At 49.0% G+C, this 19,855-nt stretch overlaps 1 protein-coding gene across 1 annotated transcript in view; it reads left to right on the forward strand.

Moving 5' to 3' along the window:
- The first annotated feature begins 41 nt into the window (after positions 1–41).
- Positions 42–19,855, forward strand: part of FAM155B (family with sequence similarity 155 member B) — a 28,249-nt gene continuing 8,435 nt past the window's right edge. Inside the window, exon 1 of the mRNA XM_017516395.2 lies at positions 42–1,868. Coding sequence (XP_017371884.1) covers positions 1,008–1,868 — 861 coding nt within the window. The 5' untranslated portion in view covers positions 42–1,007. The remainder of the gene's footprint in view (positions 1,869–19,855) is intronic.

Below are 19,855 nucleotides of genomic sequence, written 5' to 3' on the forward strand. Positions count from 1 at the left end.
GGGGGGGGGGGAAGTCCTGAGGCGCAGGCGCAGTCGGGGCCCCAGTCCCGCTCCCTCCTCCTCTCCGTGCCTCTTTCTCCGCCCCGCTCCCCCCCAAACACACTTGCACACGGGCTCTCAAGGTGTTCTCCGCACAGCGGAAGATGGCGACAGACTGAGGGGGCATGGCCAGCGGGAGCCAAGGGGCCGTGCCGCTAGGCTGCCGCCACAGCGGTGCGAACGAGAGGCGGAAGCTAGAGGCGCACTAAGTAAAGCCCGGTGTCCGCGTCCGGCGCCTGTGGCGCTGCCGGGAGCCAGGTGGCCCGCCCGAGCCGGAACTCCAGGAGCAGCGGGTGCTGAGCCAGAGCGGAGCCAGCTCAGGACTGGCTCCGGCGAACACCCGGAGCGCCAGCGAAGACCGAAGGGCCCGGCAGTGGACTGGCCGGCCGGCCTAAGAGGGTGCGAGCGGGGCAGGGAACGGCGAGGAGCGGGCAGCAGGCGGACGGGCGGGAGCAGAGCGGCGCGGGGCGAAGGGAGCGGAGCGGAGCGGAGCGCGGCGGCGGGGCCCGCGCGGCGGCGCTGAGGGGTGCAGAGCTGCGCCGAACCGAGACGGCCGGTTTGGAGTGCAAGCCCGGCGGCTGCCCGCGCGGAGTGAAGTGGCGCGAAGCGGAGGGCAGCTGAGGGGCCCGACACTATGAGGAGTGCGGCGCCGCCGCCGCAGCCGCCACCGCCCCAGTGCCCCGCACCGCCCCCCGCCGGGACGCCAGGCAGCGCCTAGCCGGCCGGGCGGCAGCGCCCGGGCTGAGAGCGAGGGAGCGCGGGAGCGGCGTGGAGACTGCACGAGAGCGCCCGGCGACTCCGGCCTGAGCGGGTCCCTGGCCGGCCGGCCTGCCTGCCTTACCATGCAGCCCCCGAGGTAGAGCCTGGACGGCGCCGAAGAGCGCGGAGCGGCGCGCAGCCCGCCCCCCCCGAGACGGCCGTCCGGCCTCGCGCCTGCCTACTCCCTCCAGCCCGGACCCCCCTGAAATATGTTCAGGGGCGCTTGGATGTGGCCCGGGAAAGACGCCGCCGCGCTGACTATCTGCTGCTGCTGCTGCTGCTGGGCTCCCAGGCCGAGTGACAAACCTTGCGCCGACTCCGAGCGGGCGCAGCGATGGCGACTGTCCCTGGCGTCCCTGCTCTTCTTCACCGTGCTTCTCGCTGACCATCTGTGGCTGTGCGCGGGGGCCCGGCCCCGGGCCAGGGAGCTGAGCAGTGCCATGCGGCCGCCCTGGGGGGCCGGCCGGGAGCGGCAGCGGGTGCCTCCTCGCGCGATGCTGCCGCTGCCACTGCCGCCGCCCGGCGAGCCCAGCGCGCCCCCGGGCACCTGCGGCCCCAGATACAGCAACCTGACCAAAGCCGCCCCCGCCGCCGGCTCCCGGCCGGTCTGCGGCGGCGTCCCAGAGCCCACGGGGCTGGACGCAGCATGCACCAAATTGCAGTCTTTGCAGAGACTTTTCGAACCCACTACCCCAGCCCCGCCTCTGCGGCCCCCTGACTCCCCTTCCCGTGCCCCGGCCGAGTTCCCCTCCGCCAAAAAAAACTTGCTCAAAGGCCACTTTCGGAACTTCACTCTCTCCTTTTGCGACACCTACACAGTCTGGGACTTGCTGCTGGGCATGGACCGCCCTGACAGCCTGGACTGTAGCCTGGATACTCTGCTGGGGGACCTGCTGGCGGTGGTGGCCAGCCCGGGCTCCGGGACCTGGGAGGCGTGTAGCAACTGTATCGAGGCGTATCAGCGGCTGGACCGACATGCTCAGGAAAAATATGATGAGTTCGACCTCGTGCTGCATAAATACTTACAGGCGGAAGAGTACTCAATCCGGTCCTGCACGAAAGGCTGTAAGGTAAGGACTGGCGTCCTCAGCCACCACGGCTGCCTGGGCAGCGGCAGTGGCGGCAGTGGGACTGGAAGAAAAAAAGGAAGTTTCCCTTTCCACCCACACCACCACTCCCACCGTGCCCGGTGCAGCACTACCAGTGCTACCCTGGGACCCTCCCTAGTGAAGGGGCCTCAGGGATTCAGGTCAGGTAACCACCTGGCCAACTTTTATTAATTCCGGATTTGGGCACCTTAGGCCTGGGGCTTCCCGGCATCCCGCCCCCTCACGAAGGGGGAGGGGCCACGGGCCCTGGGCTTACAATGGGATGGCAGGAGAGATTGTGCTCTTCCAGCCTCCATCCTTAGCCAGCCATGCCCGCCTCCTTTCCGAGGCTGGAACTGAAAGTCCTGGGACTGGCTGGTGCAGGAGGAAGGCCAAAGATGGGAGGAAGAATATTTGGCAACCAAATCCTCACCCTGTGGCTTCTGCCAGTGGGTGAGAGGAGGAGCACTCCCGGTGGTGGGACACACCACACTCTTGACCTTATGTGACCCGAGGTAGCTGGCCAGAGCTGAGGTAGGTGGAGCCCAGGAGGTGCCTGTCTTCTCCCAAGGAAGGCACCTGCAGGCTCTTCTCCCCTGATAAAGGAAGGAGCTGGGAACAGGGAGCAGCGACTGGTGGGAAGGCCACTGAAGGTTGGTGCATTCTCATTCAAAACTCCCAGTGCCTTCCCAGCACCCGAGGGTGGCAGTGGAGGGAAAACTGCCTTTCTGGCTGCTGGGGATAGGCGTCTAGAGGAGAGGTGAGGCAGCTGCAGAACGGGCCTGCCTAGGGAAGAGCTGAATGTTGGGAAACTTCTTGACCCTCAGCGGGCTTGTTCTGGACAGTTAGGTAGGTGAGGGATGCAAACATCTGGGACCTGATGCTACTGCTCTGCTCGCCCAGCCTGGCCAGGTGACCAGCCTTTGGGAGGAAAGAGAACAGCAAGGTCAAAGGGTCAAATGACAAGGAGACTGGGAGGGGTAATGGCCTCACATACTCGAGCTGGGGCCAAGAGCTGGAGAGTGAGACAGTTGCTTTCTAGCCTAGCTTATCTCCCTCCAAGACTTTGGGGAGGGGTAGAAACTGCCCTTTTCTATCTAACATGGCCCTTGTGGACTTCTGCAGGGCTTCCATGCTTTTGGCAGGTTCCATAGGGATTGGGGGCAGAGGGTTGGGGAGGAAAGGGGTAGTTCCTCACTCCTGACTTCACTTTCTCCTTCTCCTTTTTCCTGCTCTCGTAACCTAGCAGTTTCCCTCCCGCCTCCCTCAGCCTCAGCTGACTCACTGCCTCACTCGCACTACCAAATGAGATATTCCATTTCTTAAAGGTGTACAGACAGATAGACACGCACAGACTGCCATACAACATCACCACCGCCCCAAGCAAAGTCACACAGACATGCAGAGAGGTCGTCACACCCACAAACAGTGTGATAGAAGCAGATGCCATATCACACACACACACATCTCCCCATGGTGTCAGAGACGTAGGCAGAAGTACTGTCACATGAAGAAGGACACATTTTGTCATATAGAGATAGAGACACATATCCTCTATGTCAGTCACGGACACATACACTCAGTGGGAGCAGAGAGACAAGGTCCACAAGCAGATGGAATCAAGGATGTCTGTCTTGTGGCCCTCCCTTCAATCCTGTGGCCCATGTTTTGTTTTGTTTTGTTTTCCCTCAATCGCCAGTGTGAATGAGAGGCACACCACAACTTCCCCATGGGGTTTTCTCCATGTTGTAGTTGACTCCAATTTCTGTCTGGACCTAAAGTAAAATACAAATCTCTCATGTTGATTGTTTTTACGAAGCAATGTGACGTAGGAGAAAGACATCTGATCTCTCTGATTTGGGAGGCCTTATCACCTCTATCTCTTGTTAGTGGTGTGACCTTGGGCAAGTCACTTCACCTCTGCAAGCTTTCATTTCCTCATTTGTAAAACAGGGATCATCATCCTTGTTCTGCCCACATCCTGGGTCTTTTGTGGGAAGACAGTGCTGATAGCATTTTGTAATGAGAATATAACATCTGACATTAATGTAATGCTTAGTTTTCTGCCCCTCTCGTATATGTTATGAGATCAAGGAGGTTGCTGATACTAGCACCATTACGCCCATTTTACAGATGAGGAAATGCGGGTGCAAGGGATTAAACGGGTTGCCCTAAGGTCACTCAGCTAATGAGTAGGAGTGCCAGGACTCCAGCCCACGTGTTTTGGTGCCAAGCTCATGCTTTTGCCCTGGCCTTCCATCAAGTTCCTGATAGCCCCCCCTCCTTTCCTTTGTCTTCTTGTCGGTCTCTCTCCAGCAAACCAGCAAACTCCGCCTGCTCTCTCGCTGCCTGCCGTGCTTGCAGAAGGGCAGTGCCAGGTCCACAGCTCTCTTCTGGCCTTTCCCACCCCTCTTCCAATGCTCTTTCCCTCAACTGAGGCCAGACCCACCTGGCTCTTGAATTCAGCTGTATGATGAGCACTAAGGGAAAAGACAGCCCTGCTACCGTCCTTCCTGTAGGCTCCACTCTCCTCAGTCCCTCACCCCACCTCCCTGGCAGGCCTTCCTTGACTTTCCCCAAGCCCATTCTTGGGCTTCAAACCCTCCTGTCCAGTCCCCATCCCAAGTGGGATCCCTGGGAGATGATGCCCCACCCTCAGAGCTTCTTCCAAGTATAGAACCCACAGCCCCAGGTCAGGATGAAGAGGCTTTCTCTACTTCTGGAAACCAAGTTGGGAGCCTCTGTTCCAGAGCCAGGTAACCCCCTGTCCCCAGGGCCCTGTCCTGAGTGCATCAGTTAGCTCGTCCCTGGGTGGCCCCAGAAACCCTGTTCTCTGTCTTTGCAATATGTGCCCCTGCTTCACGCCACACAGGGCCCCACGAATCATACCTGTCCTCGCTGCTGCCTGTGACACCTCCCAATTTAGTACCAGCTGCAACATTTTCTTAATGTGCGACTGACTTCCTGTCGCACAGCAGGGCAACGTTAACTTAGGCAGGCCGATGCCTTTCCCAGCCCTGGCTTCTCCAAACTCCTGGGGTCGTGCCTTACCTCTCTCTTATCTTCCTGTGCATCCCCCAAGCCCTATTTTCCCCAACCCCCACCCCCACTCTCTTGGCCCTAACTAGGGTTACTGGACAACCACCTCACTCCTTTATGGCTCTCCATCCTCCCAGTTCTGCCATGCTCCTGCCTTTCTGATAGCCTCTTCCCCCACCCCTGTCTCTTTCCTGCTCTCTCTTCAGAACTTCCAGAATGGGAGTAGTGATGGAGATGGGGGCAAAATCCTGGCTTTTTCTTCTCATAGCTATTGATCTAAGAGGGAATAGAGGCCCAAGGGAGGGACAGTTCTTAGCTCTCTCACCAGCCATAGGGTTACATTAGTAACGGTGAGTGCCAGGGAAGGATGTGATAGTTCTGCTGTATTCCAGACTGACCCAAACCCACCTGGCAGAGAGTATGTCTGGTTTTGGGTCTCACACTGGGCTGAGAAGGAGGCAGGAACCTATGTTCTTCTGGAGAGAGTTGAAGGAGCCGTTTCACCTAGAGAAGAGGAGACTTGGACAGATACGCTGTCTGACTTCACTCCTCAGAAGAGCTGACATGGTATAAAAGAAGAAGCATGACCTGAGTGGCTCCAAAGGGCTTTTGTAGTTAGAAAGTCCTAAGTTCAAACCTAGCTCCTTTATTTATTACCTGTGTAACGTTGAGCTAAGGACCTCAACTCTCTGAGCCTCACCTTTCTTACCTATAAAATGGAGCTAATTCATTGTAACAGCCCTGTGAGGTTGTTATTAATGGGAAACGTCTGTGCAGTACCTAGACCTGGCATATCAGAGTTGCTCAGTTTCCTCCTTTCAAAGAAGGAACAGAGTGCCTTAGGAGCAAGTGAGCTCCTGCTCCCAGGAAGTGTTTGGCCCGATACAGGTGGACCCCTGGGGAAAATGCCATGGAGGCAACTCTAACACCAGATTATGAGCAGAGTTGGACCAGGTGACCTTTGAGGTCTATTTCAGCCTGGATTTTAGGCCTGTAAGCAAAGCTTGCTCCTTGAACAGCAGCAGTGGATGGGGAGGGCTAGGGAAGGAGGTTGGTCCAAACACCCACACAAAGAGAGAGGGTGGGGGGCTGCCAGAACCAGGGCCTTGCCTTCTGCCCATACCCGCTGGGGCCCTGCTATTCCTCCACTCTGGCTGGCAGCTGTTTCTGCCTCACTGCCTTCCTCTCTCCTCCTACCTGCCACAGCTTTCCTGCCAAGTAGGACTCCTTGCTAACACTGGGTATGAGGGGTGCTGAGAGCAGGGAGCTCAGGGCACTGGGTAAAGGACAGGAGCCCTAAGTTGGTCAGTGATCTCTGTTATCATCACACAGGCTTGCAGTCAGTGAGTAGTGCCCCACAGGCAGCCTCCCTGATCCAGGGCTCTTGGGGCCAGAGAGTTGCCCTAGTCCCTGTTTGGGGGTGAAGGAAGGGGCAGGCAGTCAATAAGCAGCCTCCTGGGAGCCATGGCAAAGCCTGTCCTTGGGGACAGGCCTCCAGATCCACAGAAGCTCATCTCATCACCAAGGAATATAAGCATGGGGTTCTGGGAAGGAGCAGGAACCAGGAATCCTGGAGCAGGGACAGAGAGGAGGTGATGTTTGTAGCTAGGACAAGGACACAGTGAATTAATACTAGGAGTGGGAAAGTGGCCTCATGCTGCTCACACCTCTCCAGACCTCTCTCCCCTTCCCTGACCCGCCCCCACTCCAACCCCCATGTTCCTCCCACATCTTAGCTTACACCTGACATGCCTATCCACTTGCCAGTGACCCCACAACCTTCCCAATCTTCTACTTATCACCCTAGGCTCTTCCCAAGCCACACCCACACCTTACTCTCTAACCCTTATTCCTCTACCTACACTCCTCCAACCCCTGCCCCTCCTGACTGTTACCTCCAACTCCTTCCACACCAACACTGGACCTCACTCCCCACCTCTCTCCTCTCAACAGTCAGCCCCTCACATTCCACCTTACTCTCCCTATTCCCATCTCCCAGCTGACACCCCTCCAAACCTTTACTCCAAGATCCCACACCCTCTTCTGGCCTGCATGCCCCTTGTGCCTTGCATCACTCATACCCCACTAACATGTCACCTCCCTTCTTCCCATCCCTTTTCTTCCTCCCTTTCATCTTCTGGTCCTCTCTCCTGACCTCTTTCCTACTGCCTCCCCCTCTCCCTCTCTGCTATCTTTCTCCCACCTCCCTTCTCTCCTTACTTAATTCAGGGTAGACATGTGCATGTGTGCATGCACACACAGACACACATTCACACAGACACACATCCCCCAGTCTTCTTCATGGCTACTTCCCATCCTTCCCTCAGGCTGGTGCCTGACTACTATAGTCACCATAGCAACGGGAACCTCCAGGAAGGATACACTGGTATCTCCTGAAGGTGGGGGTTGGGGGAGTTAGGTGGAGAAAGGGAGCCTAGCAGCCTTCTACCCAATATCATGGTGTGGCTGGAAGAGTCTGCTGAATATGGTGAAGGTAGGAGTGAGGAAAGGGAAGACAGTGGGTAGAACCAAGATCAAAGGAGGGTCAAGAATCTCCGAACATATCGTAAGCATGAGAGGGTGCTTCTAAGCCATGCGGGTGCATGCTCGCCCCCTCTGGAAATGTCAGTACTCTAAGGAAAGGGTATAACCACTCTTCTACATGTGGGTGGGGACATAGGCTGACACCCCAGACTCAGAGGCAGGACTTTGTCCTAGAAAAACTTCTCCTTTGGGGCAGTTATTCTGTGCCCCCACCCTCTGAGGCTATTTACCTGCTGTGTGCCCATGCAGACTGGGCATCAAACCTGCCCTCCCCAGCTCATTTGTCAGCCACATGTGGATTCCAGCTGCTAATGTTAGCTGAAAGCTACGGGTGACCCCTGCTTCTGGGGGTGTGGACAAATCTGGACTCCTGTAAGCACCATTCTCCGATGCTCACCTGGTAGGTCTCTGGGGCATGGGTATGTTTGCATTTGCTGTGATTACAGGCACACAGATGAGAGTGTGTGCAAGAGGCCAGGGATGCTGGAGCGGCCTTTTCTCCCTGGGCATAAGAGTGGGTTCGGAAGAGCCTGAATTTTTAAAACTGTGAGCCACTTAGGTGCTTAGAGGGGAGAGCAAGGGCACCAGGCAAGCTGCAGCTGGCTCTGGAGAGGGAAGGAGCTACTACGGAGTGACAGGGACTGGCAGGGCCAAAGCTCCTGCTCGAATGCATTCTGGAGAAAGGAGCTGAAACCTGAGCCACAAGTCTATGGGCCAGAAGATGAGGCCAACTGGCTGCAAAGATGAAAGAGCTAAGAAAGGGGAAGGAAAGAAGAAAATTGTGAGCCTTTGAGTGCCTAGGAGATGCCAGGGGCTTTATATATGTTCATGAACTCATTTAATCCTGGCAATCATCCTAGCAGGAAGGCACTATCATGATCCCCATTTTACAAGTGAGACAACTGAGGCTCAATGAGGTGAAATGACCTACCCAGGCCACATAGCAAAAGGGCTGGCATACAAACCTAGGTCTGTCTGTTCTTTCTCCAGTGCACAGATGCATGAAGTAAATGCTAATAATCTCCTCCAGCTGTCAGAGGTAGTGCCCAACTGGCTACTGAGGGGCTGGGCTGAGAAGCTGGGCCGACTGGCAGGGAGGCTATTGGCAGCTTAGAGGTCCCCTGGAGTGGCACAGATTCAAAATGAGGACCCACCAACATCCTCTATGTTCCATATCCCAGTCTCTCGTCCTTGGACCCAGTGACAATCACTGGTACCCTCCTGGAATAGCAACAAGAGAATGGGTGTGAGGAAAGAACTTCAAAGGAGACGGAGGACCTGGGCTCCTCTCACCTGGAGGGAAGGTATCTCTATTATTTTCTCAGCCCCAGTCTGCTGGAGGGATCAAACAGAGCAAGAAGGGAGAAGGTGAAGAATATTAACCTAAGTTAGTCCCTAAGCAGGCCAAATGCAGGCCTGAGACCCTGGCCTCCACATCCACTGCACTTTAGCATGTGCAGTTTCTCCATATCCTTGCACATGCTGGTAGAGCTGGAAGGGAAAACGACTGCAGTAAGACTTTGTTGCCCCAGAGTCCGCTGAGGCCTGGCCTAGGCTTTGGATCCCCAGTTCCCATACAAGGGTTTTGGTGAGCCCCTAACCTTGAACACCTAGTCTGTTCTTGGGGATTGAAGGAAGTGCCAACCCACCAAGTTCTACCGGAAAAGGGACATTTGATGGTGGTGGGTGTTACCGATGTTCCCTGTCTTACTTGGTTTTAAGAAGATAGCATGGCTATCTGGCTGATCTGTGAAAGGTGAACTTGTCTGTGTAGTGTTGTACTCATTAAAACTTCCAACCAAGGTAATCCCTCAGAATTATTGTAGTCTCAGAATCTTCTAATAATATCCTTTTTTCCAGTTAACCAAAAAAGTATTTGAGAAATTTTGGAAAGTAAAAGTATAAAAGGAAAAAAGTCCCAGAGCACTTAGTGTTCTTTTTTTTTCAACTGTGATAAAATATACATAACATAAAATTTACCATTTCAACCATTTTTAAGTGTACAATTCAGTGGAATTAGGCACATTTGCAGTATTGTACACCGTCACCATCATTCATTTCTAAAACGTTTTTATCCTCCCAAACAGAAACCCTGTGCCCATTGAACAATAACTGCTGGCTGGGCGTGATGGCTCATGCCTGTAATCTCAGCACTTTGGGAGGCCAAGCTGAGCAGATCACCTGAGGTCAGGAGTTCAAGACCAGCCTGGCCAACATGGCAAAACCCCAGCTCTACTAAAAATACAAAACTTAGTCGGGCGTGGTGGTGTGCACCTGTAATCCCAACTACTCGGGAAGCTGAGACATGAGGATGGCTTGAGCCCGGGAAACGGAGGTTGCCGTGAGCCGAGATCCCGCCCCTGCACTCCAGCCTGGGTGACAGAGTGAAACTCCATCTTAAAAAAAGCACAAACAAACACAAAAAAACCCCCCAATAACACCCCATTCTTCCTTCCAGCTCCTGGTAACCATTATTCTACTTTCTGTCTCCAGGAATTTGAGTAGGTACTTCATATAAGTGGAATCATACACTTTTGTCCTTTTGTGTCCAGCTTATTTCATTTAGCATGATGTGTTCAAGGTTCATCCATGTTGCAGTATGCATCAGTACTTCATTCCTTTCTATGGCTGAGTAATAGTCCATTGTATGTCTATGCCACAGTTTGTTTATCCATTCATTGTTGGTGGGCATTTGGGTTATTTCCACTTTTTGGCTATTGTAAATAATGCTGCTATGAATATTGGTGTACGGGTGTCCTTTGAGTCTCTGCTTTCATTTCTTTTGGGTTTATATTAATACCTAGGAGTAGAATTGCATTTGGCAATTCTATGTTTAACTTTTTGAGGAACTGCCATCCTGTCTTCCACAATGGCTGTACCATTTTACATTATATTACATTTTATGTTATACATTCTGCACCATTTTACATATATGCCAGCAATATACAAGAGTTCCAGTTTCTCCACATCCTGTCAACACTTGTTATTTTCTGAAGTGTTTTCTATAATAACCATCTTGATATGGGTGACTATATACTTTAATGTAGTTGAAATCTTATTATTTTTTACCCTGTTCTTTTAAATTTGTTACACTATCTTTTCATGTAATTAAGTATTTATGAATATCATTCTTGATGAGTGTACAATATTCCATCATGTGAATGTAATGTAATTTACTTAACTAGTCCCCTATTGATATTTATGTTACTTCCAACATTTTACTATTATAAATAATACTGTGATGATAATCTTTGTTCATAAATATTTCAGAACTGATTTTTTTTGCTAATAAATGCTATCTCAGTCATTTTATCTTATTTCTATACTTTGCTGAACTTTTAAAATCACAAAATAATGCATGCTTATTGTACCAAATCTAACAATGCAGAGGTTTATGAAGAAAACATTAATGATCCTCCTATTAGCTCCCCTCCCAACTCACTACCCTGAGGTCCTTGATGTTAACAATATGGAGTGTGTTCTTCCACCCCTCTGTCCAGGCTTACATAAACATCTACACACAAAATTACTTTTTTCTTTCCTTTTGCCTTCAAATAGGAGCAGAGACATTAATTCTGTAAGATGAAGTTTCAGAGCTAGACTTATAGAATCAAAGAGTATTAACCTTTTTGAGGCTCTTGACATACATTACCAACTTTCTTTCAAATTACTAGGTTATTCCAGTTTATACCCTCACCAAAAGTGTTAGACTAATGCTGCACACTTTTCCAGTATTGGCTATCATGTCTTTAAAAGTTTTACTAATCTGGTAGCTGAAAAATGGTACAGCACTGGCTTTTCACTTGCATTCCTTAGGTCACACATTTATTTTTCTGGTTATAGGCCATTTGCGTTGCCTGTTTTGTGAATTATCTTTTCATGTTTTGTGTTTTTCTTATTGATTTGCATATGCTTTTTATATGTATTAGTGATATTAGCCTTTTTCCAGTCACATTTGTGGCAGATTTTTTTCATTTGTTGTTTGCACCATAGGGCTGAAAGGAGGGAATGGAAAGGAAGAGAACTGTCCCGGATACTTTATGTCCTTTATCCTTCTTAATTTTTACATCTGCCTTATGAAGTACATATATATAGTATTCCCATTTTACAGAGGAGAAGACAGACTCAGAGAGGTTAAGTGGCAAGCTTAAGGTCATCCAAGCTAGTAAGAGTTGGAGCTGGGATATGAACCCAGGTCAGATCCAGAGATTTGAATGCCAGCAGACAACAGTACTGCCCAGTCTTTGCTAGTGTAATTATACTATTGGTAAAGATTTGTGTGGTAAAGGCCCAGGACCAGTTGTAAAGCTTTGTGCTTGTTGCTTCACAGGCACCCTTTACAGAAAAGTAAGGGCAGATACTTTTATTATCTCCGTTATACAGATGAAGAAAATGTGGATCAGGGAAGTCCAGTAACGTGCCTGAGGGTTTTATAACCAGTATAAGCAGACCTAGGGGTTGGACTTCATGACTGTTTGAGTTTAAAGGTGTTTGACCCTGTCTTCCCACTATATTTCCTTACTCTCTAGGCATCAACTTCTTGGATCCAAATTGAGTACCAGGAAGGAAAAGTACCTTTCTCACAGTCACCAGATAATTAGTGGCTGAGTCCTTATCTCCCTACAGGTGGTGACTTGTCCAAATTCACACAGCTAGTTGGTGGCAGAGCCAGAATCTGAACCCAACTCTGACTAACTTTCTGTCTAACTGGAGCAGAGGCTTCTCAATGAAGAGAATTTGTGGAATATGCCGGGGAAAAGGAGTTGGGGACAAAGTGGAGTGCGTAGCTGCCCTGAGACTTTTCTGAAGGAATGGACTCTGGCGTTGGAGTCTTCCAGGGCAAGGCTACTCCAGAAGTCCCCAGATGGTAGGACCTGGGACAGGACTACTCGCGTCCTGAAGCAAGAAAATCTTTCTTCTGGAGACAGCTGCCTTCCCTTCACCAACTGCCAAATATTAAAACAGGAATAGTGAGCCTTGGGCTCTGGGTAGGAAGCTGGTGGGCACAGAAGAAACAAAGCAGTGTTTTCCTCTTTTTTAACACCTCCGTCTACCAGGGTGTGTGCGTGTGCGTGTGCATGTCCGTGGGCGTGTGTGTGTTGAGGAAAAAGAGAAAGGAATACTTTGATTGTGGAATGGAAACAATAATTTGTTGCACCTAGTATCCAAATGCTATTCCCCCACATCTACTTACAAAGAAAACGCCACTCATATGGAGAATGGACTACACAGACTGATTTTACAGAGTCACCCCTCCCATCCAGACCTACAAATCTCTCCCTAGTTTGATGTGAAATTATGTCAAAATAAGATTTGTTTGAGTCACAGGCTTCAGTGGTGGTAGTGAATTGAAGGGACCATCCCAAGGGCAATATGAATATAAGAGCTTGGACACAGAAGTCCAGGTAAACCTGGCTTCAAATTCCATTTCAAAATCTGTCATCTTTGTAGAATAGCTGTTGACAACTTGAATGCATTTTTTAGTCTCTATTGGAACCTCACTTTTCTCACCTTTGGAACTAAGAAATACTGTCATTATGAGGCTTAAGTGACATGAAACATGCTAATCTCTTAAGAGTACAGTGTCTGTGAGATAGAAAGTGCTCAAGACATGCTAGCCCCCATTGTTATTATTATTGGCTGTGGACCTTGGACAAGTTATTTAAACTCTTTGGTCTTCCCTGTCCTCATCTGTAAAGATCTATCTCTACCTCAGGGGATGATTGTGAGGTTTCAATGAGTTAATAAATGTCAGGGTCAGGTGATTAGAACAGAACCTGGCATATAGTAAGCACTTAATAAGTGGTAGCTATTATTATTCTCTCAATGAGGTATGTTTAACCTAATGACTGCTGAATACCTAATTGAGATTGACAACACTGGGGTGGGCTACTTAACGAGTAGGGGATGAGGAGCCAGAAGGCAAGTGGAGGGATTCGATTCTAGTGAGGGAAGGCACAAGGACATGCTTAGATGGGGGGTGGAAAGACTCAGAGAGGGAGGTGGAAAGGCTCCAAAGCCCTTGATTTACCTCATCACTAAAGACCAAGCACAGCCGACAGTCATCTTTGATCATGTCTCTGTTCTCTCCAGCCTCTCATCTTTCTGACAAGGCACAGCATTTGGAGGAGGAAGTAAAGCATGGGCAGGGACCTGGTTTCGTGGTGATCCCTGCAGAAGGCTGGAGATTGCTTCCTGGGCTTGGGCCCAGGTATGGCTATATGTGGTAAACAAGTGTGCCTGGGAAGGGGAAGTGTGTGCAGCTCAAGGGAACCTATGGCTGTCACTGTCACACTGGCATATTCCTGTGATCTGTACAACCATTGCGCACAGAAGCTCCCAAAGCTCCCCTCCTCTCATCTTAGTCCTCGATGTGCCTATGGGACCCCTCATTAGCTCTGTTGGCCTGATAAGCTTACCATGGTCCAGACGGTGATAATGGAATAGATGATCCAGGGCAGGGCAGTGCAAGGCCTGGGGCTCTGCAGCAGGGCAGTGTGGGCTGAGTCTGGTGAGGTTAGTCAGATCAAGTCTTGGGGATTTTGTTTTGTTGTTTTTGAGGTTCGTGACTGCAAAGCAGTTGTTTTTTTTTTAATTTAAAATTCACTTTATCAAAGTACTGTATGTTCATAACTTTAAAAGAATGTACAAGCTATATATATACACACACATATATATATATGTATACACACACACCCCCCAAGCCTCACTCATCACAGTCAGACACTTGAGACACTCTGACTGTTTGTTCTGATATTTACCTCCATATTTCTAAATGGTATGCTAATATTGCTATTTCTTATTTTTTCTGTTTTAAATATTTGTGTATATACACAGATATAGATAGATATTCACATATATACATATATACACCTGTGTGTATATGTATCTCATTTATATGTATCCTTGTAGCTCATAAAGCTTTTAAATTCTATATATAAAATATCTGTTAAATGACATACATAGATCTCAATGCTTATCATTAAAACAACAGCCCTCTACTCCACCCCTGAGCGTAACTCTTCAGAATTAAATACTTCCAACTCTTTTAGCTATTTTCTTCTGATATTTACCTCCACATTTCTAAATGCCATGTCAATATTCTATTTTCCAATTTTTCTCTTTTAAATATCTGTTGACTTTTAAAATGTGATTAGAGGAAGACTTACCTCTTTTACTCCCACCAGCACTTTACATACACACATGCTTCCCCGCGCCATACACTCAATATTGACAAATCAAAATTTCTGGTTTTAACAATATTCCATGTTTACATTACTAGAATTGTAAATATTGTTCACAGCTGAGTCATGTAGAATACTGTGATTATCTTTCCTTCTTGGTTAACTTGTTTGCATAGAGTAAATAATTGCCTCTTGTTTTCTGTTTGCTTAGTTTTCTCATTTTTTTGCTGATACATTCAAAATTTCTTTATCAGAGCTATAAAATCTCAAACACTTTCATAACCCACTATTTTCACTTTTGTTCTTGGAGCTCTTCACCTTGCTCTAGTTGCTAGAGGTTTGATTTTTGAGTACTTGGCAAGTACCTCCACGTGTATACCTCCTCCACTTGTATACCCAGCTCCATATGAGACCCCAAGGACAGTGGGCAGATGAGTAAGATACAATCTGTCCTCGGTGAATCTACAGTCTCATGAGTGTTAAATTTATAGAGATGTCTTACCAGAAGGCTCTGTGTTAAGACTTTGATATAGACTATCCCTTTGGTCTCACACTCAGGCTGGCCTCCTCTTCTTCATTTCCCGTGTGTTGCCAGAATGTGATACAGTCCCCCAAAGAGCAAATGTGATCTTAGGCTGCATTAACAAAAACAGTTTCTAGGACAGGAGGGCTGATGCCTCTACTTCACTTTGTGTTGATAAACCCTATCTGGGGATTGTGTGCAGTTGCAAAGACATGGAAATACAGGGACTCATCTGAATGCGAACAACCAGGCTAAGAGAGGACTGGAAACCACATCTTTTGAAATAGTTGAAAAAAAATTGGGGATATTTGGTTCCTTGAAAGAGTAGTCTACACATAGCTATCTTCAATTTTATTCCCTTTTCAAATTTCTGCAGGCTGGTTTCTGCCCCCACCGCTCCACTGAAACTGCTCTCACCATAATGAGACTGCCTTTTAATTCCCCAAACCAGTGTGTTCCCATCTAAATCCTTATTTGCTGGCCACTACCTATTGTTTGAAATTCTCTTCTCCCATAATTGGCAGAATGCCTCTCTTCTGTTTCTCCTCCAATCTGTTGAGCCACTCCTCCATCTTCATCTGATTCCCTTCCTCCATCTGCCCCTTAAATGTTAGTATTTCTAGGGATCTACTGTTGATCCCTTTCTCTCTCCATCTACTCTCGCTAGGCAATGCCATCCACTTTCTGGGCTTCCACAGTTGCTGTAGCAGTCAGGGTGAGCTAGGCTGTGTTCTGGTAGCAAACAACCCCCAAATATCTGAGGTTTAGCACAACAAATGGTTACTTCTTTCCCATGATACATGTCTGAAACAGATCTTCAGGGAACATCTTGCTCATGTTAGTCACCAAAGACCCAGCATGGCAGAAGATCCAACACAACACTGCTCCCACAGTCAGCATCAGAGGGAGGAGAATGTGGCAAATCATACATTTGCTCTTAAAGCTTCTCCCCAGAAGTGACTCATGTCGCCTCAACTCACACTTCATTGACCAAAGCAAGTTGTATGGCCATGCCTAACTTGAGAGGGTGTGGGAAAGTGTAGTCCTACTATGTTCCTGATGACTAACTCTCTGATCCCTGATGACTTCCAAACCTTTATGCAGACCCTCCTTCTGAGCTGACTACTGTGTCCAACTGCCTGCTTAACATTTCCACCTGGCTGACTCACATATACTTCGAAGTTAACATGACCCCGACTGAACTTATCTTCTCCACCCCCAACTCTATGCCTCCTGTTTTCTCTGCCTTAATAAATGAAACTACTATTCATCCAGCTACGCAAGCCAGAAGCTTGGTCATCATCCTGGATCTTTCCCTCTCTCTCATTTCCCACATCCTTAAGTAATCTTGGTGATTCCACCTCCTTAACATCTCTTCTCACATCCACCCCCTCCTCCCTGTTTCTCAATTCTGCTGCTATTGCTTTATTTGAGGTCCTCATACCCTCTCACTCAGACTGTTGGAATTGTCTCATAACTGATCTCCATGCCTCCAGTTGATGCTTATATTCCATCGTCCACACTTCACACAAAAGTCTGAAAAGTTAGTCATGGGAGTGGCAAGCGACCTTTAAGTAAGCAATTATTTAAAACCTATTAAAGACTCTCCATTGCTTACAGGATGAAGCCCAGCCCCTTGTCAGCTTCCAGAGCATATCATAGCCATGGTCATGGCCTTCCTCTGCAACCTCATCTCCCATTGTGTCCCACTCAGTGCCCTGTAACTATTCTAAACTTCCTACAGTGTCTAACTTAGTACTATTTCACACTTCCAGGCCTTTATGCCTGCTCATTTCTTTGTTCAAAGTGCACTTATTTTTTCCTTATTCCACCTAGTTACCTTCTACTCATTTTTTTTTCAGTTCCTAACTCAAGCATCTCCCACATGGAGATGTTTTCCTGTCCTTCAGCCCTCAAAACACAGTTGATCACTCCACCCTTAATGCTACCAAGGAGATACAGTTGCTTCTCGACTTACAGTGCTCCTGATAAATCCATTGTAAGTTGATAACATCATAAGTTGAAAATGCATTTAATACACCTAAACTACCATAGCTTAGCCTCGCCTACCTCAAACGTGCTCAGAACACTTATAGTATCCTACAATTAGGCAAAATCATCTAGCACAAAGTGCATTTTATATTAAAGTGTTGAATATGTCATGTAATTTATTGAATACTGTACTGAAAGTGAAAAACAGAATAGTTGTATGGGTACTTGAAGTATTTCCACTGAATACATATTGCCTTCTCACTGTGGTAAAATTGAAAAAGCGTTTAAGTTGAGCCATCATAAGTTGGGGACTGTCTGTGCTATCGATCATAGTGACTTAAAATGATTGATTCATATAGTTTCTCCCCTGCTCCTTGAAGACAGGAATCTTGTCTTACTCATCTCTATTATCTGTAGTTCCCAGCACAGTGGCAGGCACTCAGAAGATGTTCAAGGAATGTTTGCATGGACAAATAATGAGAAAACCAGATTCAGAGAAGTCTACAAATACCTGCAGGGTTGGCATGGGGGATGGGAAGGTAGCTGTTCCATATGGCACGGGAAGAGCTAGTGACAGCCATGAGTGAAGCCACAAGGAGAAATTAGTTCAAAAGAAGGAAAAACTTCTGTAACTGCTAGAGTTGTCTGAAGATAGGGGCTACTCTAGGACAGCATGACCCCCCGTGACAAGGCTTATAATCAGAAGCTGGATAAGCACTTGGCAGTGATATTGGAGTGGAAATTCCAACAGCAGATAGGGCAGTGTTGTGATGGGTCTCATGGTCCTTTCTGTTCTGGAACAGTCATGAACCTGACTCCTCTGCTCACCTGATTGACATGGATCATCTAGGCCCCTTCAGAGCTGCTCCTACATTAGGGACGCTGTTTCTCCATTGGACCAACCCTGTCCAGGCTGGGCCCATCCAGCCACTGGCCTTTGAGCAGATGGCCCAAGAGGCTTGGTGGTGTGAGAGCTTTCTGGAACTGCACTGGCTCTAGGTTCTCACCCTCCTCTCCAGCCATTTCCCCTGCCTTTCCTTCAGACCAGGTCAGACCACTTTGACTCATGACTGCTCAGTCTGAAAAGGAGGACAGCTGTTGCTTATTTTTACAGCCACTTAAGTAGAGCCCTATCATCCACCTGGATTTGCCCTTTAATGCCTCTAATCCCCGTCTGATTCTACCAATCCCAATGAACTACTGTCCGCAGAGTTATGTCCATGATCTCCTTCCTCTGGTTGAGGAGACTGACTTTGACCTAACCCTGTTCTGATCCAACTCTTTGAAAGCCCAGAGTCAGGACTAGCAGCACTTCGCTCTTTTCAGACCCCACTGGAGGGGTCCCCCATACACTTCTATGTGTGCTGATGGCTGCAGTGCAAAGAGGCATCAGGTCAGCTATCAAGTTGCCTCCCTTCTAATCCTGGCTTATAGTTGATTTCTTACATGCCTCTGACTTGGCTAAGCCAACCCTCTTCTTTGGGCCTCAGTTTCTCTTTGGGTAAAATCTGGGGGCGGAGTGTACCGTGGTGTCTGTGGACAGTGGATTTCATCCCCATGTGCAGCTCACATTGCTGCTTTGCCTCCACAGGTTCTGTGGCTGCAGCTCCAGCTGCTGGCCAAGGGCACCAGGGGTACATGGAAGACAAACAGCCCTGGAGAGAAAGCCTATAGGGAAGATTTGGATGGGCAAATAGACACCAGGGATGGAAGCAAGTTAGAATCTAGGAAGAATACTGCTTACTTCTTGGTTGGCAGGAACTGAAGCTCTCCTCCTTGGTGGGCTTTTCAGCCCCAAAACCAAGGAGCTTGGGATGACCTCCACTTTTCTAAACCCTCTGGCCCTGAGCCCTGCCTTTGGGGTGTAAGAGTCTCCTTTTTAGAGGATAATTAGGGATGAGGATGCCCTAGCCAGCGCTGCAAGCCTGAGAGCTGGACAGTGAGGCTCTCTGGGTCCTCCCCAGACTGGCAACTGCAGAGCCCAGGAGGGGTAGTGATCCCTCTCATCTTGCCCCTCCCATTTCAGGAGTGCTCTGCAGCCCAGCTGGGAGGAGGGATGGGACAGCCTTCCCAGCTTCCTTTTTGGGTTAATTGGTGTTCCCTCTAGTTATTTCCTGCTTCCTTCCCCTCCCAGTTCCCATAGCAACTGGGCTGTAGCAGCCAGAACTTGATTGAGCCCAGCGGTGGCCCGACTGAGGTGGGGAAAGGAGGGCACTGCCAGGTCAATGCTTCCCACCCCACCCATCTCCCGCTGCCAACTCAAGGGTTCAGGTGGTTAAGCTCAGAGGATAGGACATAATTGGAAAGCCTCTTCTGCCAGGGCTGGAGTTTGAAGAGCCTAACACGCCAGAGCAGGCCTGGTTCTCTCAGCTCTCCTCCTCTCACCACGCCCTGTGTCTTGCCTCTCAAATTTTGATTCATTGTTACTGGTAGGATTGTTCAGTAGGAAGAACCCTGGAGTTGGAGGTGGGAAACCAGGTTTCCAGTTCCTCTCTCTGCCACTATTTTATGCATCAGTAGACAAGTCCTTCCTTTCTTCCTAGGCCTCAGTTTTCCCATTTGTGAAATGATGAAGTAGGACCAAATCAATGGTTCTCAACCCTGGCTGCATACTAAAATTGCCTGAGGTATTTTGAAAAACTACAGATGTGTAGCTCCATCCATAAGGATTCTGACTTAGTTGATCT

Source organism: Cebus imitator, unplaced genomic scaffold (assembly GCF_001604975.1).
Source record: "Cebus imitator isolate Cc_AM_T3 unplaced genomic scaffold, Cebus_imitator-1.0 Scaffold582, whole genome shotgun sequence".
NCBI classification, from domain to species: domain Eukaryota; kingdom Metazoa; phylum Chordata; class Mammalia; order Primates; family Cebidae; genus Cebus; species Cebus imitator.